At 41.1% G+C, this 23,395-nt stretch overlaps 2 protein-coding genes across 2 annotated transcripts in view; one reads left to right on the forward strand and one right to left on the reverse strand.

Annotated features, from left to right (window-relative positions):
• vopp1b (VOPP1 WW domain binding protein b) overlaps positions 1-10,031 on the forward strand; it is a 36,889-nt gene extending 26,858 nt beyond the window's left edge. Inside the window, exons 3-5 of the mRNA XM_010746865.3 lie at positions 1,540-1,617; positions 3,604-3,737; positions 5,003-10,031. Of these exons, the coding sequence (XP_010745167.1) occupies positions 1,540-1,617; positions 3,604-3,737; positions 5,003-5,202 (412 nt within the window). The 3' untranslated portion in view covers positions 5,203-10,031. The remainder of the gene's footprint in view (positions 1-1,539; positions 1,618-3,603; positions 3,738-5,002) is intronic.
• Positions 10,032-11,335: 1,304 nt separating this feature from the next.
• lancl2 (LanC lantibiotic synthetase component C-like 2 (bacterial)) overlaps positions 11,336-23,395 on the reverse strand; it is a 31,076-nt gene continuing 19,016 nt past the window's right edge. The window contains exons 6-10 of the mRNA XM_019275621.2: positions 22,577-22,723; positions 19,456-19,638; positions 16,882-17,058; positions 15,335-15,407; positions 11,336-13,924 (exon numbers count right to left, since the gene is read on the reverse strand). Coding sequence (XP_019131166.1) covers positions 13,848-13,924; positions 15,335-15,407; positions 16,882-17,058; positions 19,456-19,638; positions 22,577-22,723 — 657 coding nt within the window. The 3' untranslated portion in view covers positions 11,336-13,847. The remainder of the gene's footprint in view (positions 13,925-15,334; positions 15,408-16,881; positions 17,059-19,455; positions 19,639-22,576; positions 22,724-23,395) is intronic.

The raw sequence follows: 23,395 nt of genomic DNA on the forward strand, positions 1-23,395 counted from the left end.
TGGCTGCTATTTCAGCATGCCACATAGGCTTGGGGGATAAGCCGGTGGGCCAGCATCCGTTGGTATGCCGCTTTACCAGTCCACCTTCCATATTTTTGGTCCATGTGGGACTTGAACCGGCCACCCTCCAGTTCCCAAGCCAAGTCCCTATGGACTAAGCTACTGCCGCCCCCCAACCCGGTGTTCATATGGCTGTGCCCTGTGCGTGCATTATGTGTGTATGTGAACAGGACAGCCAGCTTTCGGGGAACCGATCAGCTGTTTGTGTCTTGGGCCACGCCCCACAAGGGGAAGCCACTATCCCGACAGAGACTGTCCCATTGGATTGTGGTTGCTATAGGGCTAGCTTACAGGTTCCCCCCTGCAGGTTTGAAAGTACACCAGGAGCATGGCTACATCATGGGCTCTGTTTAAAGGAATTAGGGTGGAGGAAAGTTGGGCTTCAAGGTCCAGGCTGCAGCTCAGAGTGCTCAAGTGTTCACCTTTGCTTGGACGTAGAGCCAAACAGAATACCTATCACTCTGGCTCCAACAGAATAACAGTGAAATATAGAAACTATAACAATGACTTTTCCTCAAAGTATGTGTAACCAAAGTAGTTACATAGTTTCTATAAGCCAGCAAGGAATGATAACCTGAATACATGACCGTGTACCTGAGTTTTCATGCTGACTCCCATTTCCATGTGATGTGCACACATAAAATACACACCTGAGCACACTATACACGAACAACCAGGGAGGACCTTCACTCTGCTACTTTAAATAGACTAAACATAACCAAGGCAGTAGTGAGAAATAAAATACTCAGATTGATCTTCAACTGTCTGAAGCAACATAGGACACGCTCATGTGTTACCTCCCAGGCTGAATAAGGCCAAGTACCGTAAATTCTCCGCTCTCAGTTGTTGTGATGACTTTTTTCTTTACGTAGTCCATGGCTTCACCAGCATCAAGACTCCTTCTCCTCGTTGTTGTGGGAAATGCGAAATCTAACAGGAAGAAATATTCCAAAGGCAACTCCCGGCATCTTCCTGACATCTGTGAAAGCCGCTCTCCATTAACTGTGTAGTCTGGGGATATGGCAATTCTATCTCCATCTTCCTCCGCCTCATCAGTATGGCCATGGCATCTCCTTCATGGTGTAGTTTCCCCAGTCCTTGCCACGTCAGCGCTCCACCACAAACTTCTTTAAGTTGTTTTGCAACTGCTGTGGGCGAGCTAGATCCTGGCTATGTTGCCTCTCCTCATTCTCCCCTCCATGTCCTCACATTTTCCTCTCAAGTCATCTAGCTTCTTTCACTGTGTGTTGTGTTGATACGACCTTGTCTGTCTAAAATTATACATACACACACACACACCTGTACAAATTATATTAAGGTTTAAAGTTTCAGAAAGCCATTTGTAAAATACAATACAGCTACAGCATTGTACTAGCATCATTTGCCACCAAACTGCAGCGCTCTCTCTCTGTATCTCTGTATTCACAGGATAATAGTATTTATGCTATTGCTCATGGCTGTTTGCCTTTTTTATTGCAGATGTCGTTCCTATGAGGACTGTTGTGGGACTCGCTGCTGTGTGAGAGCTCTGTCCATCCAGAGACTATGGTACTTCTGGTGAGTTCCAGCTCCGCCTGTGTGTTCTTTCTTACAGGGATGGATGCCTGTTTCTGCTGTTAATGTCTCTTCATTTAAAGTCAGTGTAAAGGCAATTCTGAGATTTCTTTCTAAATACATTAAATATGTTGGAAAATAGTTGCTGAAAACACGTGAAAAGACTTTGAACAATACATTACTGAAATGTGGAGTTAGAGGTTCAAACAGTTTTTCACCAGTTTTCAGTCCAGGATTTTGTGGGCGGTTCTAAAGGTTGGCTCGATGACACGCTGAGGCCACCCTGAGCATACCCCTGCACCTCTAGCAGAGAGACAGAGATGGATTCATCTCACTCAGAGTGTTTCAAAGTTAGTCATGTCATTTTCTCAACTCATCTGACACGTTTCAGTCGCTTCAAAATGGCTGCTTGACTGCTCACATGAGTGGGCGTCAGCACATTCAGAGGACACGCCCCTACAGTCCTGGAGCTTAACATTCATTTTTACACTTCATTTCATAAACATGTTGATAATTTTAATCATTCAAATTTGACTGGGTGGTTAATAACACTTTCTTCTTAAGTCTGACAAATTCAGAACACATATTTATTCTTTCTTTCTTTACACAGACTTTAATCGTGCTAACATTTGTCAGACTTGTTCATAGAGGTGGATGTTTTTTGTTTGGCTCATAAACAATAGCCGACTTATTTAATCCTGTAATATGATTCATTCTCCACGAGTGAAGCTTTGCCTGTTTACACTGCAATATGAGGTTTCACACATCTGATGGATCGACTGCACTGTATGCAGTGTCGGGTGTATTTTGATGATAGCATGCTGACATTACTTAAAAAAACTATCCAGCAGGGACTTCATTTATGCTAACATTTTTGTTTTTTTATGGGGGGATGGAGGCTGTTTGCCTTTAACCTGTTGGTTAAAATTGATGTTTGGTCATGTAGTCATGTCTCACTACCTCAAGAACCAACTCCATGTAGTCTGGGTTCATGATATTACTATGCTACTAGCTGCCATTTCTTCTCATGTTAGGTAGCTCGAAGCAACGCTGTATCAAAGTGTGTCTGTAATAAAAGAAAATTTTGGAAATGACACATTTACACATTTATCTTTCTGTGTTTTTTTTCTGGAAATTTGTTTTGCTGGTTGATATTTTGATATCATCCGTGGCCTGTAGTATTGTATTATTAAGAACTACTGTTAGGCAAATCTCCAGCAGGAGATATAATCTTTCAATGACACCATAACATCCAGCACTGCCCCACCAAAACTAGTATCTCGCTTATGCACAAATAGAAAAGTTAGGATGATGCAGTCGAGATCCTCCCACTGCTGCCGAGTGTCTGATGATGATATCTGCTGCATTGGCAGCTTCACAGTTCAGAGATTTAAGGTGCTTCATCTTTGATGAAGTGATGTTCTTCTTTGTTTAGCATCATCATCAGTCATTGTAGTTCAACTTGATAACACTCAGCTACCTGCTAGCTTTCTGTCACAGTATATTCACTCTCATTGTAGATTCATGTTTGTCTGTCAGTGATACAGAAAGTATAGATTTCTATATGTCGAAGCCTTTTAGGAACCTAAACATGAGATGAATTTGAACCTACAGAGTTATTGTCTGCATCAGCTTTTCGCCAGCTTGAATCCTTTAAATGAGACACACAGTTTAAGTTTCTCTGCAGTCATGTTACCTCGTGAACCTGTCTGGTCAGTAGATGTATTAAAGTGGATTATTGTGTTCAGAACAAAACAACCACAGATGCAGCAGAAATCAGAAACTTTAAACCAATAAAATGTGCTTAGTGTCAGCACATCTGCACACAGACATTATTGAACTGCATGTTTCTGCATGACAGAAGTCCATGAGGAGACAATTTTTCTGCTGTGTGCAACTGGTCATGGCTCTGTGTGGCAGATCATATTTACAACGTATTCAAACTGTCATCAGACACAAACATTTCCTCGTGCTGTGTTTGTCACTCAGGGTGCTGCTGATGATGGGGGTATTGTTCTGCTGCGGTGCTGGCTTCTTCATCCGGAGAAGGATGTATCCGTCCCCCCTGAGAGACGAGCCGGCCTTCAACGTCTCCTTCACCAGGCACCCTGTCACCACACCAGGTACAGCAGGATTCAGACACACAGATGAAAAGCAAACGCGACGTCTAAGATGCGTTAAAACAATACAGCAGTTGTGTTGCAACTTGGCTGAGCAACCAATAGCAACACTGTCCCATCAGTGAGTCTCTCAGGAAATGCTGTATGCCTTTTGGTTTTTTGCTGGTCGTGGAAAGGCCTTGGGTGGCAATGTCAGTGTCAGTTCATCTGTCCTCCTTTGATCGATACAATTGGCCATTACAAAGAAAATGGAAATGAAAGATGGATACTCAGTATTTGGTCGACCTCAGCCAAAATGTCTTCTTAAGCAGCACTTCTGCTCATGAAAACCAATGAACCCTGACGGAGTCTTCATTTAAAACTTGAGATTTTGGGAGAAAGTAGGGCAGCTGATAAAACTCTCTGCCTCTTTAAATGAATGGAGTTTTTCTCTGTCAGTCAGCCAAGCAGAAAATTGGACGGAGCACTCTAATAATAACCACCATGTAAAACTAAATTCTGTAGGTGGACTAAATACTAGAAAGGTGTCTCAGAGAGGAAGTCATAACTAGTTTCTGTCTCTGCCAAAGCCAGCCACGTCTCTGTGATGCTCTCTCCATACTCTCCGCTACTCAACTACTAATACAGGCTGTGGTCATCTCACGACTCGATTACTGTAAAGCCCTCCTGACAGGCTTCCCAGCCTGCAGCCTGATCATCTGCATCTCTCCAGATGATCCAGAACGTGGCGCCGTGCCTGGTCTACAACCAACCCAAAGGGTCACGTTACGCTGCTCATCGAGCTCCACTGGCTACGTGTTGCAGCCCACATTAAATTCAGATCACTAATGCTGACTACAAAGTAGTCTCCAGTACTGCACCTGCCTACTTAGATGTCCTTATACAAACATATGTTACCTCACGACCCTTGCGTTCCTCCAATGAATGACGCCTGGCTTTACCACCCGTTTGCTTAAGGCAATCCAGACTCTACTCGTTTGTTATCAGCTAATCTCTGTAAACAGATATCTGCATCTGAACGTATAATAAAAAGCTAACTCGAGGTCACATTTCAGCCAATACAATCTGTCTCTTATGCTCTTTACATGGACTGCTGGCTTGCATTCAAACATAGCTCGCTCAAACATGATTGGTCAATACTACTCAGACTACAGATGCTTCCGATGCCAACGTTTTACCCTCACCTACAGATTCTGATTTATATGCAGGCATGTGTTCATAAAGATGGAGCAAGTGAAGCCAATGATAGATGTGTCTCTTCTTTCCAGTTTCCCAGCAGCCAGGAAGTATGCAGGGCTTCGGGGTCAATGGGATGACAGGCGACCCAGGGGTTATGACACACCCAGCATACCCGGCACAACCTGGACCTGCACATATGATGATGGGCTCCTATCCTCCACCTCCGTCTTACTGCAACCACCCACCTCCACCCTACGAACAAATATTTCAAAACAGTGACAAGAAGTAACGTCTGCAAGGAACTAAGGAGACGGAACTTGACAAGGAAAAAGGGAAGGAAGGAAGGAGGCTGAATTATCAGGAGAAAGATAAAATAAGATGAAAGCCTGCCAATCGTTTGTGGCTTAACTGTTTGTGGACGTAAGACCTGGAAAAAGACCAAAAGAGGCACAATGATCAGAATCTAAATGCACAGACACACTCTCATTCACTCACACACACTGCTTCAGCTGCAGTGCTTCAGTTTCTCTTGATGTTTGTGGATGTATGTGTACAGTGACCATGCCAGCTTTGTTGAACTGAAGATGAGCGAGGATGGACCCGTTCAGGTCGAGGTTTTTGGATTCACCCGTCTACACCACCCTCCCAATGCAACCATGAGAGTGCAAAACAGTCAAACTCATGATGTGTTAAAATGCTGGATACTGTTGGTCTCACTGGACAAATAGAAATATTTTGGTCTGAACATCAGAAAAACATATCAAACACACAATTCTGAAAAAGACCATCTGTGTACATGATGTTAAAATCTGATTTTCTATCCAGCATTTTACTGCAAGATGAGCTATTTACTAAATGATAACTTCTTGATACATTTTTTATGACAGTATATGTAGTCCAGTTACGTAATGAAATAATGAGCTACTCCAGCAGTCTCCGGCTCGTTGTCGTGTTAGCTGCAGTGAAGCTTTAGTTCACACAGTCAGACAGATGGAAAGCTGCTGATAACATGCCACTTTGATGACTGGTGTGTCGCTGCTGTTCAGCTGGCAAATGGGACATAAAAATGACAAGTGTGTATCCGCTAGAGGATACCGTGTCAGTGTCACTCTTTTCCTCACGTGTAGAAAGGTACACCACCAGCAGTAGTATGAATAGCAACGAAGTACAATCTTTCCGTAAGCCGAACTTCTAAGTAACTACTTCTATTGCTTAAACATCAGCAAGCAGGAGCTTAGTTATTACCTATAATAGTATTAACATAGACTCAACAATGCCCACCATGAACAAGCATTTGGCAACAGTGTCAAGGAGAAACTTCCCTTAAGATGCAGAAACACTGAGCAGAGCATAGGTCATTTTTATTTATATTTCATATATATAATTGCTGATTGACAGTAGAATGAGCATGTGTTAAAAAATGCGACGCGTGGATTATGTGGCTTTGGTGTGATACCGGGTTGGGGTGTATCCTGATTCTGCCACATGTTCATAACTTGACTCGACGGCAGCTGTCTCTGATGTGATCAACATTATAGTTCTCTGACAGCTAACGCAGCGATGCTGTCCAGAGCTACTTATTAGCGCAGTGCAGCTAGCATAGCAAGTGAAACACTAAAACTAGTGGGATGCTATCAGCAAAATTCCATCTGGGTGCAGCTGCATGTACATATGCATAAATATTTAGGTCAAATTTCAATAAATCTGAAGGGGCACGTTGCCATAAACAAATCTATATAGTGGTATCGAAAACGATATGAGGAAGGAGAGAAGTGGTTGACTGTGTTGTGTGGAGCTGCAGCAGTGATCCATGTCCCTCAGCTGACATTCCTGCTGAATGCTGTTACGTGCCAACAGCCTCGTGCTTGGCTCAGGCCAGCTTTAGGAAACATTACTTCACATCATCTCTCCACGATGAAAATCTAGAAGAAAGAAAATCAGCTGCCTCGGTTTGGCCATTCACATTATCTGAGCTGGTTTTCTCTTTAGGATTTATGCAAACATCTAGATTCTTCTTTCAAGTTGCTGCGATAAACATTTCAGTGCATCCAAGGTAAAATATGGAATATATTTTACCTTGGATTTCATTTAAATGAATGAAATGAAATCCGAGGTAAAAAACAGAATTCTCACAATCCAGGAAAAGCGCAGTAATGTTGTCATGGTAACACAGTTTCTCCCTGGGTGAATCAAACCTTAACTGCAATCCAATAATGTTTTTTTTAACACAGTCATTCAAAATATTCAGTGAAAATGACAAAAAAGGAGCCAAGGAGGATAAACTGAGATTGGCATACGGATGAGGATTGTTCAGTTTGTGAACATGGTCAGAAACAACATGCACACAGTTTATCTGCCTCCAAACCGTTTCACTGCAAGCTGCAAAGTTTGAAACATCCAAAATGTATCACAGATCATCCAACTCTCTGCAAGGACAAGACGGTTAGAAACATGAAATGAGGATTAAACTTTATTTATTAATGGACTTGACTTCAGGGCAGCATGTAAATGATAAAAATAAGATTTAATCACTATTCATTAACTTATTTGGTAATGCACATAGTTGGACATCCTTTTATACATCCACCCTGGGGTGTGTGCTAGTGTGGATATGAGAGTGAGAGATAAAGTTATCTTGTCTGGAGGTTAAACAGCTGAATGCTCTCAGCAGGACATCATGAATAATGAAAGAAGAGGCAGCTGGAGCCTGATGTCACTCCTGTCCTATGCACACATTTCATGCCCGAGTCTAGACAGATACACACACACATACAACCATGTGTAGTCCTCATTCAGGACGATAAAGAATATCTTGAACATGTATGTAACAGATCTGCTCATAAAATGTGTTTTGGAAAGTATGTTGAAACAGGACAGGTGACTGAAGTAACAACCATGACTTATGCTAACAAAGAAAGCTTTGTTTAGACTGGAAACAGCTAGCCTCCAAAAACAAAAACCACCCACCAGCAAAGTAGTTGCAACTAAGTGGCAACTGGTCCTGATCAAGCGTCTTAATTCATGAGTTTTAGAGGTGCTGCTAGGTGGATTGTGTTACCTTTGAACAAAGCTAGGCTAACTGTTTCCACCTACACCCAGTCTTTATGCTATGCTAAGCTAACCAGCTGCTGGCTGTATTTTTATGTATGTATTAGACAGACATGGGAGTGGTCTCAATATTTTCATCTATTTCTCGACATGAAAACAAATAAGGACCTTTAATCACTGTTGCTGCAGTATAGCATCCAGCCACTGGTGGCAGCACTGAGCAATCCGCACCATCTTTGGTGAGATCTATAAATAAATCGTACTAAATCATGATTTCTTTTTATTTCCCAGTCGCCACAGCTTTAAAGTCATGAGGAGTATGTCCGGCAGTGAGTTTATGTTCTTAACTTTCTTCCTGGAGGACATTTTAGGAGGGGATCTGTGGTTTGGTCGTAAAAGGGACTGGCTCAGGGCTGCACAATGTGTAGTTCCAATTTCATGCCGAAAAAAAAAATCACAATTCCCATCAGAAATCTGAATATGAACTGACTCTAAATGTGTCATTAGACATGTAGAGTCAGTTTGTATTCAGTACACAAAGAGCACACAAGTATATTTGTCAAATTTACACAGATTACTCGTGGTTCCTTCTAGCTTGTGTTTGTAAAAAGGAGTTTGTACAGAGTGATGTGCCATTTAGCTGAAGAATGACTGCTCCAGTGGAGTAATTTGTGCTTTTCGGTTCTCTTTTGGACTTTTGTGCTGCAATAAATACCTAGATGAAGATGTGGTAGTTTCAAAAGGTAGCCGAGCTCTTTCTGTAGCATAGTTTTGTCCCTGCTGCCACCCCGTTGATACACTCCCTCAACAAGCAGCAACAACGGGCCTCGTACAACAACCTCTCAGTGATGATACACAAAATTCATTTCTGATTCATTCAGTTTAAATCTGAGGGTGGAGAAGCTGCTGAATCACTGGTACACAGCACACACATGTGTTTGTTTAAGTCCCATATGAGGCCCGTTGTTTCATGATGCAAACTGAGGACCTTGACCTGTTCAGGCTGTTGACATTTGGCTGTTGGTGTCTTGTTTTTTTTAAGGGAAGTAAACCTTTATTTTGTGGCTTGCATGGCTAAATAATGTTTAAAAAATAAATAAAAAAATTTGCCAGTATAGTTGTAGTAAAATCCAAAATGTTTTATGGCACAAATATGCTTCCACCTTCTGCTCCTCAGAGGATGAATGTGCTCTCTCAGAGGACGCTTTTTTGTCATTTCTTACACAAGTAGGACTTTTGACCTCATTGGGGTGCTAAATATGCTAATAAAGTTTTATTAATGAATATTTTTTCTCATTATTACGACTCAGGATATCTCAGTGTGTCGTCATTATGACTTAGTATCTCAAACCTATGAGAGCTCATCATCACTCTTATAAATATGACTTTGTATCTTATGAGAAACTTAGAAAGTTGAATTACTCAATTACTTAGTCACTTTTAATTGATACCAAGTCATTATGAATCATTAAACCATAATTATAGATATTATTTCATAATTATGAGATGAGTTTGACCTAGTGTCTCATAATTCTGACTTAATAGCCAACAAAATTAGGAAAAAAAGCGATGAATGGCACCATGCTGGGTTGTAAAGGTAAACCTGTATTAGCTCCTTTGTTTGGTTCTCAGCCTGTTTTTACTTTGAATCAGTCTTTTATGAGATTTTCCCTCAGACTCCGTCCTGGTCCATCCTGCTCTCGACATCTAGTGATGTTTCACTGTGAATGTGTAGTGCATATACCTCTGTAAAGTCAATGGAAGACCACTTTAGAGACCCTCCACACTCCAATCTGGTTTGTGGTCTCCCACAGGAAACCAGTAGCAGGTTTTAGAATGAGACCAGGACTGCGTGCAGCTGAAGTCTCTTTAGTCTCAGGCTGTTCAATATTGGGAATACACAGCACAATATTAGAGAAGCAGGTATTCTGTTTAATCATGTCAAACTATGCAACAGGTACTGGAATCATCTTAACCCGATGTCCTCTCTGCTGTTTTTATCCTCTCCTTTTCTTTTGCTCTGAAGCTTTCAACGTAAAATACCATTATACATTGTGAAATATGTAAATAAATCTCACTTCTGATAAAATGTGATACGGTCTAATGGATTTACTGGAAGGTAATTATTCACAGTTGTACTATATTATAAAATGAACAGTGTCTTCAAACACCTTATTTCTCTTTCGCAGGTAAAAGCAAATGCTACACGAGGAGGACACAATATCAACATATTGCAGACTGCTAACAGCTTCATAATAAACACATAGCAGCATCGACATCTCTGTGAGCATATCAATAAAAGCTAAATATTAACAAAGACAATATTTATAGTCCAAGCCATGCTAGCTGTGTGAGCACCACCACACTAACATCCTCATATTTCATGTTTAACATGGTGACCAAGCCTAACAATGAGCCAGGCTGCTTGAGGCTTCAGCCTCTTAAAGTTTTTCCTTGCCACCGTCACCATATGCTTGCTCATGGTGGGAACTGTTGAGTCTCTGTAAATAATATTATAGAGAGTACGGTCTACACCTGCTCTAGTGTCATGAGATAACTTTTGTCATGAAAAGCAGACTAAAGCATAGCTGAGGTAGATGAGATGGATGTTTCCTCCGATTCAGAAGTCTTTTAAAAAACAAATGAAAAGAAAGTCGGATTTGGCCTATTAGTATTTATTAAATGATTTAAATGAAACTGTCAGTACAGTAGTGTATGTGATACTAATTAACTAATTAACGTGAGCCAGAGAAGCAGCAGAAAATTGATGGATTGATTAACCAATAAAAAAATGTATATATTTGTTAATGTGCCTCCTAGCTTCTTAGCTAGCATTAGCAACAGTGTTATCTTCAGATGTGATATTTCTAACTTTATCTCCACAGGAGGATCAGGCAGGTCCACCTGCAGCACAGTTAACTGTAACACCTGTTTCACATGCAGTTACATATGTGTAACATCTCCCAATAGCCCGCCGATACTGGTCAAATTTTGACCCGACGATGGTGCTAGATTAAAGGCTGATGCATCACTGATAAACATGCTGCTATTATCAGAATGAAACCATTCTGGACATGAACTGCCTGTAGACAGACTATTGAAACAAAGCGTTAACGGGGTTAATAGATCGTGCTTATCTGGATGATAGAAGAGATAAGCACAATGGATTTACTGATTTTGTGAAGGATTCTCTCATGATTCTCATAATTCTATATGTGTGCTCCTAATGTCATTAAGAATTGAGACACAAATATAATTCTATAAACCTCAAAATTATTCCCAAATTTAAATAAACGTGATCACATTTCTAGGAAACTGAAAATATGAATTAGGTTTATGTGAAATAATAATAAAAAAGAACAATAAACAGGTGGTACAGGAGCTCTATTCATTCTTTATTTCCAACAATAACAAACCTTGCATGAAAAACAATGAAGACATCTATCATGTCACTTAATGAGGAAAACTAATCAAATACACAGACAGGACAAAGGTCAAACACTCGTCACCACTGGGATCAGAATCCAAATCTATACCAAACATTTCAGGACCAGTGAACCTGGACAAACTCTGACAGATGAACACACACACATTTTATATGTGACATCCTCATGCAAACATTCATGACAAGACCTCTGCAAGAGAATCAGGCATTTATGTGCATTCATGTGCTGTCGGGATTATTGGACACATTTTTTATTTATTTCCTCTCGCTGTTGGTATCACGCCGACCATGATGGCTACCATCTAGGCTCAGGACTGACTGGACTAAACTATGTCAACATCCTAATGTTAACAGTCCAATGAAGGCAGCTTAATGCTGAAAAAAAAACTGATCACGACAACTTCAATTTTAGTTTTCTTAAATAAACCAAATCACTCATTATTGTGTGTCGTTATGATCTAATCAGGTCTGCTAGTGAAATATATTTGTAGCCTGACTGAAACATAAAATAATGATTCACATAATATATATTTGGCATCATTTTAATTAACACTCTTTTATATTATTAATACATGCTGAGCATTAATAAGCCCTTATGCCACTTACTGTAATGTTACAAAACATTTTTAGCTGCAGTTGTTCATATTTCAAATTAGCGTTCAGGATTTTCACTTTCCACAAAGCAATGTGGACACAACACATCCTACATTATTAATCCCAACGCAGAAGAGCAAATGTGGGTTTGTTTTTATGCATTTGCCCACTCTAGACTAAAATGGCTAGACTGTTAGCATTCAACTGAACATTTAGAAAACATGTAACAGCTCTCATAGGAGACTTAACCTGAATGACACCTGAGCCTAAATGGTAACCAGGCACCCTGGTGGTACCCAGTCTTGTTTCTAGATGGCACATAGAATAGTAGTTGGGGAGTTTCAGTTTTAGCTGACAATGCAGACATTATTTTGGGGGCTCATAGAAGAAAACTCGTGAAATTCATGTCCCATTTGGTTTAATTAAACAACAACGCAGTAGTTCAAACATCAGGTGTCAGGTTTGAACTGAATAAGCTTCACCGCCTCCATGCTTGATTCCATTTCTGATCTAAAAACTCATGAGTGTGCACGAGACAGATGTCTGATTTTACAGCTGTTCAAAGCAGTATGTTACAGGTGAAGAGAGCAACTGAAGCCAAACAGAATTAGCACATGCTGTGGTGGGGAAAGTAAGAGCAGGACCAACACAGGTCAATTTAAGTCTTTTTGTGTTCCAGCCCCTAAATAATTTAAAGCATCATGTGCCATATCAAATCCTTGTGTGGCAATACTAACAACTCAATTATTTATTTTAAAGTATTTTGATACTTAACTGAAATCCAAAGCGTGCCACTAAGTGCAAGCTAACAAGCTAGCTAGGACTGGTTTCAGGACTTTCTGGTGGCCAATATAAAAACTTTTTCAGGACAGTATTCTAATCTTTATTTCAGTTCATCACACACTTGTCACATTGTGGGAAAAGATCCTCTGCTTCGGTGTCCGGGGACATTTAACTAGCTGGTTAACTAGCTAAGTGGCTACCTAACAATAGCTTTTGGATTTTGGGAAACAGAGGCTACGTCCAGAAACAATCTGACTTCACAGCTGATGTACTGGTCAGCTTGACAAAAATGGTGATCTTAAAAGTGGCACTGAGCTTGGTTTGACTTGTTAATGAAGTGAAAGATGACAGAGAAACTAATACCCACAATGTGACAAATGAAGAAGTGAGACAGCACAGCTACAAATATAGGAAGAGGACAGCACTACACTGACAGGCTATGAGGCACCAAGAACCAGTTACAGTGAGCATGCAGAGGCATAGAAATACCAAAACAGCTTCAGTTCACTTCACACACATACACATCCACACACACATCCACTCACACACCCTCTTTCTTGGCCTAGGTGCTACAATATTAAAGGCTGAGGGCGTACAGTATGTTCATCTGTGTCCATGCCAGCTGGCAAGAAATTGGATTGGGTTAGGAGAAGACACGGGGTCCTTGTCTTCACCCCAACAACACACTAGAGGATGGCAGGGGACCTTGGAGCTGAAGGACTCACAAAAACTGACAATGTTGTGACAATGTAAGTGTTCATCTTCAAGAAGGGAAATCTCCATTGCCATAATCCTCTTCAGTTCACCTGCTGCTTTATTTTCACTGGATCAACATTCAACCTGTAGCTTTGTCCTAAAATAACCCTCCCTTTGTCTTTTTGTATCAGTTGCACTCTGCTCAGTTCCAGTCTGATCTTCAGATTCGGTCACGTCTTCGTCTTGACCATGGCTGAAAGCTGTAGCACAAATAGTCCTTGTGCAGTGTTCAAGCAAACACTAAAGTCCACTTCCAAAACAGGTTGTCCTGTCCCTCTTCATCATCCTCAGTCTTGACAGTTGGCAGGTCAAAGTTCAAAGGCAGGGAAACAGGAAGCTTCAGGGTTCGCCAACTCTGATAGGTAGTAGATGGTCCCTGCCATACCTGAAAGAAGGAACATATCCATTAGCCAGTGTCAGCTACCCATTTCACGGTTCACTAGGATAAGGTCTTAGTTTCCTGCTCGCTCAAGGCCTTGAAGACATTATGCAATAAAAACCAAAAACACTTCAGAGAAAAGGCCGGAGAGCGTATAATAGGTAATATGAAGTATGGTTCAATCTTCTAAATTGACACTTGAGAGAATTATCTGATCATGACATCCTTTCAAACAAGAATACCTCCAATTCTGAAAAAGATATATTGATACATAAATTCTACAGTTATACCAAGATTTACAAAGTGCAGTCTGTGTAGCCAGCAGATATCAAGGCTAAGACTGCATTTGGGCCGATGCGTTCTGCCTCTTTTGTTCTCTGGGGCTGATTGTCTGTGTGCAACCAAAGCCTGCTCAAACATGATTGGTCAATCCTACTCTGGAAACCAGAACACAGAACATCTCCAGTGCCTTGCCTACAGATCCATCCATATGCAGATATCTGTTTATAGAAATAACTTCTAAGATTGATCAGTGTGCTGATTAGACAGCACCTCCAATGTAACCTGTCGACTGATTTACAAAAAGTCTGTATGAGCTAACAGCTGAGGATTCAGAACGGCAAGGACTGTGCTAAGATTTAATGTACATGTATGTGCCTGTTAAAGGAAGGTACTTTTCTTTTAGCATCAGATATACTGTATGTAAAGTTCTTGTTCTACTACACTGAGTACTTCACTGACAGAGCTCGTTAACTCTGAGTTGCATGCAGACAGTTCACTATAATTTGAGGACATGAGCACACGATGAAACTCGCCTCAAATTTCAGTTTGACACATGAAGAAATTTTGGTCACGATGCTGTGGATGTGAAAAGTATCATTTGGGCTTGAGGAGGAGGTTGGGGTGGTGGAAGGCGCAGTGGCAGCCAATGTGTTGGCATGAGTGTATCACTAGTAGTGAGTTGTGAGTCATGACACATAAAAAAATCTACTTAATTGGATGTTACGAGTCAGCTGGTAGACAAGCAGCTCATGCTATTCACCATTAATGCACCTATCAGTCTTCATATTTAAGAATGAATTATTAAGAAATAACTCAGACTTTGTGCTTAGACGATTAGATGTCGTGCTTCTGTGAAGTCGCTGGTTGATTTCCACTAAAGAAGCTTTTCTGCTGTGCTGCCAGTCGTGTCCTTAATTCCTTCATCACAGCTTAGCGAAAGGCCACTCTAACCTCTTACCAAGACAATTACACAGGATGCTATTTAATAATTGGCACTTTGAGGGAACAGGAGGTAGCAGCAGCAGACTTAATGCTCACGACATGAATTACAGACGTCATTACATCGATTCAGAGGATGTTATGCTAGCCAGGGAAGAAAAATTTCAAAGCAGTTAAGTAATACATATATGATACCTTCAAAAAGAGAGTAGGGTCTGTCTGGGATGCGACAGCCGTGGGTCCCATAGGCCAAACACCACTCAGCAAACTGGAAGAATAATAATATAATGATGTGTTTATAGATGTGACATTTATCTGGACAAGCTCCAGGAGATGCAAAACAAAGAAAATCATACATCATCACGTTTCACATGTATTTCTCTTCAAGCTGTGGACATTCCTCGGATTACTTCATACTCACCTGCTCTATTGCTGAGACTTTGGAGAGGAGCACACAATATGATGCTCTCCAGTTAATAGACAGTGGACCAATTAAGGCTAGTGGTTGCTAATGAAATGACATTTTAATGTAATTATGCTGTCTAATACAGTGCTGCTTTCAGAACAGAAATAATAAACCCACATTTAGTTTGTGGAAAGGTTGTTGGGTCTCAACGAAGCAGCAACCTCAGTGCCTGTGAAATAAAGTCAACATAGTACCTGCAGTTCCTTCAGGAATAAAATATCCAACCTCACAGCAGAAATAAACATCTGTACAGCCTGACTCATAAATAAGAAATATATAGAAAATCTTATGCTGATTCTGACAGCTGCTGGATGAATGAAGGACCTGTGGTAGCACTCCTTCTTACATGGTGGGAGTAGCAGTCTGTTGCTGAAGGAGCTGTTTAAGGGTACATTCAGACAGAATCCAGCATTGGGGTGACTCGCCACAGGGCTGCTGGGGGTGCAGTACTACTCCCACTCAAATTAATGGAAAAACCTGCGTTCACGCAAAGGTTCATGATGTTACTGGTTTATAAAGTCGTTACATAGACAACTTCGTTATTTTAACCCCATATTCTTAATGTGTTACTGCTCAGGCAGTCATCAAAAATGTTATTATATTTAGCACTGCACCCTAGTAACATTGACACATTCGTGATGAACTGGTTTAACAGAAGCATCCAAATTGATCAGATTTTTATTCAGCTGCTTAGATTATCCACAATGCAACTTGGCTGCCGACAGCTCAGTGGCAGACGCTGTGTTCTGCTAGAAGTGGCTAATGTAGGCTTGAGCCACTTAGCTTCAAGCAGAGATGGAGAGCTACAGAACTCTGGTGAACACATTTCTTTCTGACACACCTCCAGTCTGCTTTAGTTCAGCATTCATTTGTTGTTTGATGCGTTTAATTTCCTGGTTTAATGGCCGCTTCTGCTCGCCGTAGAGACAGCAGGATGAAAAGTGTGATGAGGCAGCACACTCCAATCTGTGCAGAATCTTTCATCAGAGGACTTCTGGTATAGAAGACACAATGACGTGTTGAGTCCTGATTCAAAACACCTGGAGCACAGTCGATACATTGGAGAATTGTAGTCCAAAGTATCACAGTGATTTATATATAATATATATAATATCGGACCACAGCTTCTTCTGGTTCCCTGATGACAACACCAACATCCACCATTAATCAGGACGCTTACATGAAGAGTGAGTGAGATTTAGGGCTCCATTGCCCATACGACTGATCAGATCACACCAATTGTTCGGCTGTTCATTTGTTGTAGGCTGACTCTTACCTTGCAGACACGGTACAGGTATTTCTTCTCCTGGGTTAGCTTGTAAAGGGTCAGGAAGGCATAGCCGTTTCCGGCTGTGCCGTGGCAGATACCGTAGCCTTTTCTGAGCAGGCCCCGCTGCCAGATCACCTCAGCACATTCTGCAGCCTCCTTCAGATACTTCTCCTCTTTAAACACCTGATGAAACACAGAGGGAAGCCAAACGAACAGTCAAACCTGGGTCGAAGGACAAGCTGAGCTCTATAAACTGGACACTTCAAATTCAGGAAAGATTCCGTAAATTCATCATGTTGTAAAAAGTCTTAACCTTCTTGTCATCTTCTGTAATTTTGCCCTCATTATGTAGCAGCCTGCTCTGACATGAATGAATGTCTCTGGGCAGTGATGATTAAACTTTAAAATTCAAAGACACTGAACATCTATAAAACATCAGCTTCAACCAAAACTGAACCATGATACTTTGTCTGGTATAGTATCGTTGTTACTCATTTTGGTTTCGTGACTCTGGTATGCAGCTGAGAGATAAACTGGGGCACAGTGTGAACATGGTTTGTCTGATTAGATGTGATTATAGAAGCAGCAGTGTGTGGTCCGTACTGCCAACAGACTGAATTCATGGAGCTGCTGTGTCATGTTGTTCATGCCACCCGGTGACGTCTGTGTTCTGTATTGTGACTGGATACCAGCTACATCCTAACAACCTATACCATACACTACAGGTTAATCACCTGCATTCATCTCATCATGCAGCCTCTTAGAGGACCAATGTGACATGACTGAAATAACAAGTTTAACTAACTATTACAGCAAACATCATTTACTGCCCCCTCTATGTTCACTGCTGGTGCAGAGGTGTATAATTCAGGGAACTCAGACAGTGAAATGAGCTCCTGTGTTGTTTTTGTCAGTGAGGTCTCTGTGGTTTCCATGGTCACAGTCCACAAGGGCAGGCTGGAAAAAGGGCAAGCTGGGCAGTGTGACAGCTCGCTGTTTGAAAGCACAGATGAAATAGGCACTTTCAAAGGTTCCTGGAATACTTGAGCTGGAAAAGAGTGCATGATCAGAGGTGATGCCATCCTGCACTGTAACTAGAAAATCCAATCAGAGCACTTACACAGGTGTACTCAGCGAACAACAAATATTATTTGTCATTTCTGGATCTGGATATGGAGTGTCTTCATGGTAATATGTCACCCTGGTAATGTGTTTTGTTTGTTCGGTTTGGGATGTTTGGATAACAATAAATGGTTGTGTATGTATTTAAGCTTGAATGGTCACATGATGATTAGTAAATATCATAACATCAGTAACAAGATGATCAAATCTGTCTGATTTGTGCTCATGGCACCTTTAAAGTGAGCACATGAATCATGTATGGTACATAAACAAGCTCAGTGTTCCATAGAGACACTCAGCCTTTGACATCTTCCTGTTACTGGTGACGCTCATGCTTGTTTCCTGTGCAGATTACATCATTGTGTCTACTATGGCTACTGTTTGAAAGACACTGTGGATTATGTATAGTTATTTAAAATCTTCAAATTCACAGTCAAGTTGACTATTTTTTTCAGTGCACAACATCTTTTTGGGTGATACACTTTATTGGTGTTACGGCCACCGCTGTCTCGCCCCAGTTTGTCCTTGTGTGTAATGTTGTTTTTGTTTGTAAATCCAGGTGTATGGTCGTCGATGCCTGATTGGCTTCCACTGCCGGAGGCATGGTCCAGGTCCACCCGACCAGCCAATCAGACGGACCCAATTGCCGGCATCAACGTTATTTAAACTTGAAGCACCTGATCATCCTGGCAACTTGTGGTTGTTTGAGGATGGATATTGGCACCTAAAATCCACGATGAGACGAGCTCTATTGAATTATTATTGTTCAGTGAAACAGTGTTTGTATAGATACGATTACCCATCATGCACTGCACTGTAAATCACTGTTTGGTGCAGGAGAAATATGAAAACAGTTTTCTATGGAGTACAGCGTGTAGACTGTAGAGCTGCAACAGCTGACCTGAAGTGATCAAAATACATGCAGCCATTGAAAAGCTGCTCCTGCGACAACAAATGGAACATGTGTTCTGTTATTAGCGGGCCAGTGATGAGCAATTGTGTCTCCCATTGTGCTTTGTTCTCTGTGTGGTGACAAACAGTCTCTGCAACAGTGAGAGGAATGAGAATGCCAGAATAGAAGCACATTAGGTGCCAAGTGGCTCCCTAATGGGCCAAGAAAAGAAGAAATTTGCCTTCAGTGCATTACTGCAGTGTGTGTGTGTGTGAGTGTGAGAGTGTTTGTGTGTGTGTGTGTGTGCATTTGAAATTAAAGATAGCTGGGGTTTAGTCAGGGAGGGAGTATTCATATCATATATTTGTCATAATCTTGCTCTGAGGTTCATCAGTGAACAGATAAGATGAGTGTTTAATCAAAAAGATTAACCAACATATACTGTGATATACTGTCTGTGCAGTGCAGAGCTCTGCCACAAGGTGCCACTGTTGTTCACGTGTTTGAGATGGGGACAGGGTCACTTCAGACAGATACTGATGTTGGACTGCTGACTGTGGTCTCACCTTATGAGCCATGATGAACATATGGATGACTCCAGGGGCTCCGTGGCACCAGTGAACCAGCCGGTCACTCTCGTTACTCAGTGATGATGGGAAGTTCCCTGAACGGAACTTCTTGTGGCGGACGTAGTCGATGCTGGGACGGACCAACTCTGCCAGAATGTCTGGATGGACCTTTGCTCCTGGCTGCAGAGAGACAGAGACAGAGGGTTCGCTTTCATTTCCACTGGTCAGCTCTGACCCAGCTAATACTTTCCTGGAGACAGAGTTTATCAATCGACATCAATCAATTGATGCTGGCTGAATGTTGACACACACACACACACACACACACACACACACACACACACACACACACACACACACACACACACACACCTTGTTGCATGATTTTACTCGTTGACCCTTGATGAACACGTTTCAAATGTTTAGTCAAGTTTAAGGAGTGAAATGAAATGCATCATTAAATATTATATTTATATTTTATGTTATCTGTCAATAAAATATAGGTACTTGTAGATATTCACAAAATTAGACCTGACCAGCTGTAGAGATAGTGGAACCGGGCCAGAGTTAGAACACATGAACTAAACTCAATATATGAGACAGACAGAATGTGAGGTAACAACTATGACATTTTGTCAAAGACATGCTGCAGAGATAACTACTGACATCAATGTTCAAACCAAGCTGCCTGGACTTGTGCCTCAAGAGATCATGTTGAGTCACTGTAGCATTCAGTCTGTTCTCAGTTCATCATGAGGACAAAGGAGTAAAGAACCACAGAGTGGAGGGACAGAGCTGCTGCTAGCCGACCCCGGTACCAGCAGCCCAGGGAAGCTGCAGAGGAAAGCTTCCTGAGGAATAAACACCCAAAGTCACACCAGATTCTGCTCTGATATACAGTCGTTTGCCAGCAGGAGGAGTGCTCCGAGACTGGCAATAAATCACTCTCATTGCTCAACTACTTTATATTTAAACAGAGGCCAGGCAAGGAGATTTCTTGGTGAGAAATGAGCAAGGACTAAGTGTTGAAAATGTGCCTGTTACTTGATTCCAGCTATCAGTTGTACTTTACTATAAACTTAAAAGTTAGTACAGCCCTCATCGATGTTCACAAACAAACATTTTAAAAGTTGTTTTCTTGGGTGTTGTTTAGCTCAGTTAGTAGAGCAGCCTCCCCATGTACAAAGGTTCAGTCCTTGCTGCAGCGGCCCAGGGTTCAAATCCAATCTGTGACTCTTTGCTGCATGTCATTCCCCGTCTCTCTCTCCCCACATTCCTGTTACTCTTCGGCTGTCTTTATGAAAAACAAAGCTTGAAAAAAGGCCAAAGAAACATCTTAAGTTGTTTTCTTGTTGTCAGACAGATGTGACAGAGTATGAGTTCAGACTTTTTACAAATCTCCATCATGATGTAGTTATTTCAGCATCCTTTTGATCGCTTTATTATGATCCAGTCACAGCAAAATATGTTTATACAAATTGGTTCAGGTAAAGGTCACTTTATATTTTTGAGGACACTGTAAGGTTTATTACATGTCTAACTGTAAACAATTATAAACAGTGTCATTGCATAAAGGCTGCACCATGTGGAATTCCACATTGTTAGTTTAGGATGTTGACCATCTAATCACAGTGTCCACCTCCATTTATTCCCTTGTTTCCTATGAGCTTTCTACTGCACTCTCTCAGCAGCACTGAATCCCGACCAAACCAACTATCAGCCTGGTCTGTAGCTAATCAGCCATGGAGATATAAAAAGGAACAGGAGCATCACTAGTGTGTCTACTCTTTGGTACACGTGATGCCTTTGAGCGACGAAAGACAGGTTTTAAAGCTAATCAGTATCATTATCAATATACTATAATATGATATTATTATTATTATCATTATTATCTACAATAACAAGGTGTTTCCTAATACTGCACAAACTGTCAGTCAGTCAAAAGCAACATTTAAACAACATTGATGATTAAGTGTTGCAGTTGTTTGTATTTATCAAATCATTCAGGTATGTACTTTTTAAGTCAGATGTAATGTCATTTAAAATGTTAAGTTTAGTCTAATGTTAGTTGATTAGTTTAATTACTCACTGACTTTGGTTCATTTTAGGACACACACACACACACACACACACACACACACACACACACTTCATACTCATTTGCATGCAACAGTTTGATCAAATCTCACAAAAGCCCTGATTCAGCTGAGATGCCAGCAGCAATTGTGTGATGCAGCTCCTCCAGCTGGCTCTCCGCCCAGGACAGTAACACTCTACACCATTAGACCAAGATTAAACCACTGACCTACTGATTCATGTTTCTTCCTGGCATCAGTCCACCAATAAAAACAGTACTGTGTAATGAGCCTGAATCACTAGAGACCTGAATGATTTAAGGGCCAATATCTAAACATCCTAAACCCATCTTAACACTTGACCTTTAATGAAACAGACTTTTGCTAAGAGGGTCTAACCTCTTCTGACAACAGCTGGTATAATTATTAGTCAAGATATTAGTCAGCTTATTAAGACCACACACACAAAAAAAGAACAAACATGTTGGCTCAGGCCAATAAAAGCTTTAGTGCAAAAAAAGTGCTAAATTATTCCATCATCAATCAGAGACTGAAACTTTTGCCTAAGCTGCAGAGCTTAGAGGATCTGTATTTAAGACAGGCATGATACCTGGATCTTCACTGCATCCTTATTACTGGGAATCCAGGTTTGTAATGATCTTTGCCTTCATCGTGTTCAACATGTTGGGATTTGTGTGGTGATCTATCATGATCACCATTTCATTTTACATTTCAGTTCTGTTTCTGACTCTGCTTGTGGATGTTAGGTCTTATGTGTTGAAATCAAAACAAGGAGCTCATTTGTGACTTTAAGTGTCCCCCTGCCACATCGGACCAGAAATGAAAAGGTGGAGGCTGGCAGTGATGAACCACGGAGATTCAGAGAAGGTTCTAAGTAAGGTGCAGACATCCCAACCATATGGAAATATGACTACAGAGCACAAGAGTGACACTGAGTGAGTCAAATATTTGCAGATTAGTCTAAACCACAAACTGAAAATTTGAAAAAATGGAAGTGAGTTCAGCCTCTCGGACTCTTCTACCTGCATGAGCATGTAATAGATGCCGGCCATGCCGTGGGCAGCACCGATGTACTGCTTCTTGTGCCATTCATAGAGCAGAGGGCAGCGATCCGTCTTCTTCTGCTCTGCTGACATGTTCTTCCCCGACTCCACGATGGCCGTCACCACCTGAGGAGTGGAAAGAGTGAAGGAGTTAAGTTGACTGGTCTGACTGGATCCTGGCAGAATGCTAGTGCTCTTTAGGAGAAGTGAATTCCCACAGCTCGCTAGCTTTTGTTCTTTTGTTTTTATGTGTTCAAATTATTATTGATTATAGAATATAAATAATTTTAACAATTTGAGCTTAAACTATATTTTTAACTAAGAAAACATCCATTTAAAGGACACAGTGCACTCAGTGGTGGATATTTCCTTTCTTTTTTTACGGTATGTTTTGTTATTATGTTTGGATGTCGTAAAATGAAAACCAGGGGTGATGGTGAAATTTTTCTGTGACATATTTTCCAGCGGGGGGTCTGGGGATCCTCTCCCAGAAAATTTTGTATTTCTTAGGTGCAATTTCTTGTATTCTAGTCAATTTTAGGGTGACTTTCTAGACATGGCAAATCCTAAATAGTCAATTTTAGGGTGACTTTCTAGACATGGCAAATCCTAAATCCCACTGATTCATAGCTTGCATTCTCAGTTGCATGGCCTGCACAAGACAATACTATTTATCGGAAAGAAACAACCACTTAACTATGGACATCTAGAGATTATTATGTAAACCAGGGGTTTTCAAAGTGTGGGATAGTGGGCCTCCCCTAAGAGAACTCAAAAGCAGCCAATGCTCCCCCCATG

The sequence above is a fragment of the Larimichthys crocea genome, chromosome XXIII (assembly GCF_000972845.2).
Source record: "Larimichthys crocea isolate SSNF chromosome XXIII, L_crocea_2.0, whole genome shotgun sequence".
Lineage (NCBI taxonomy): Eukaryota > Metazoa > Chordata > Actinopteri > Sciaenidae > Larimichthys > Larimichthys crocea.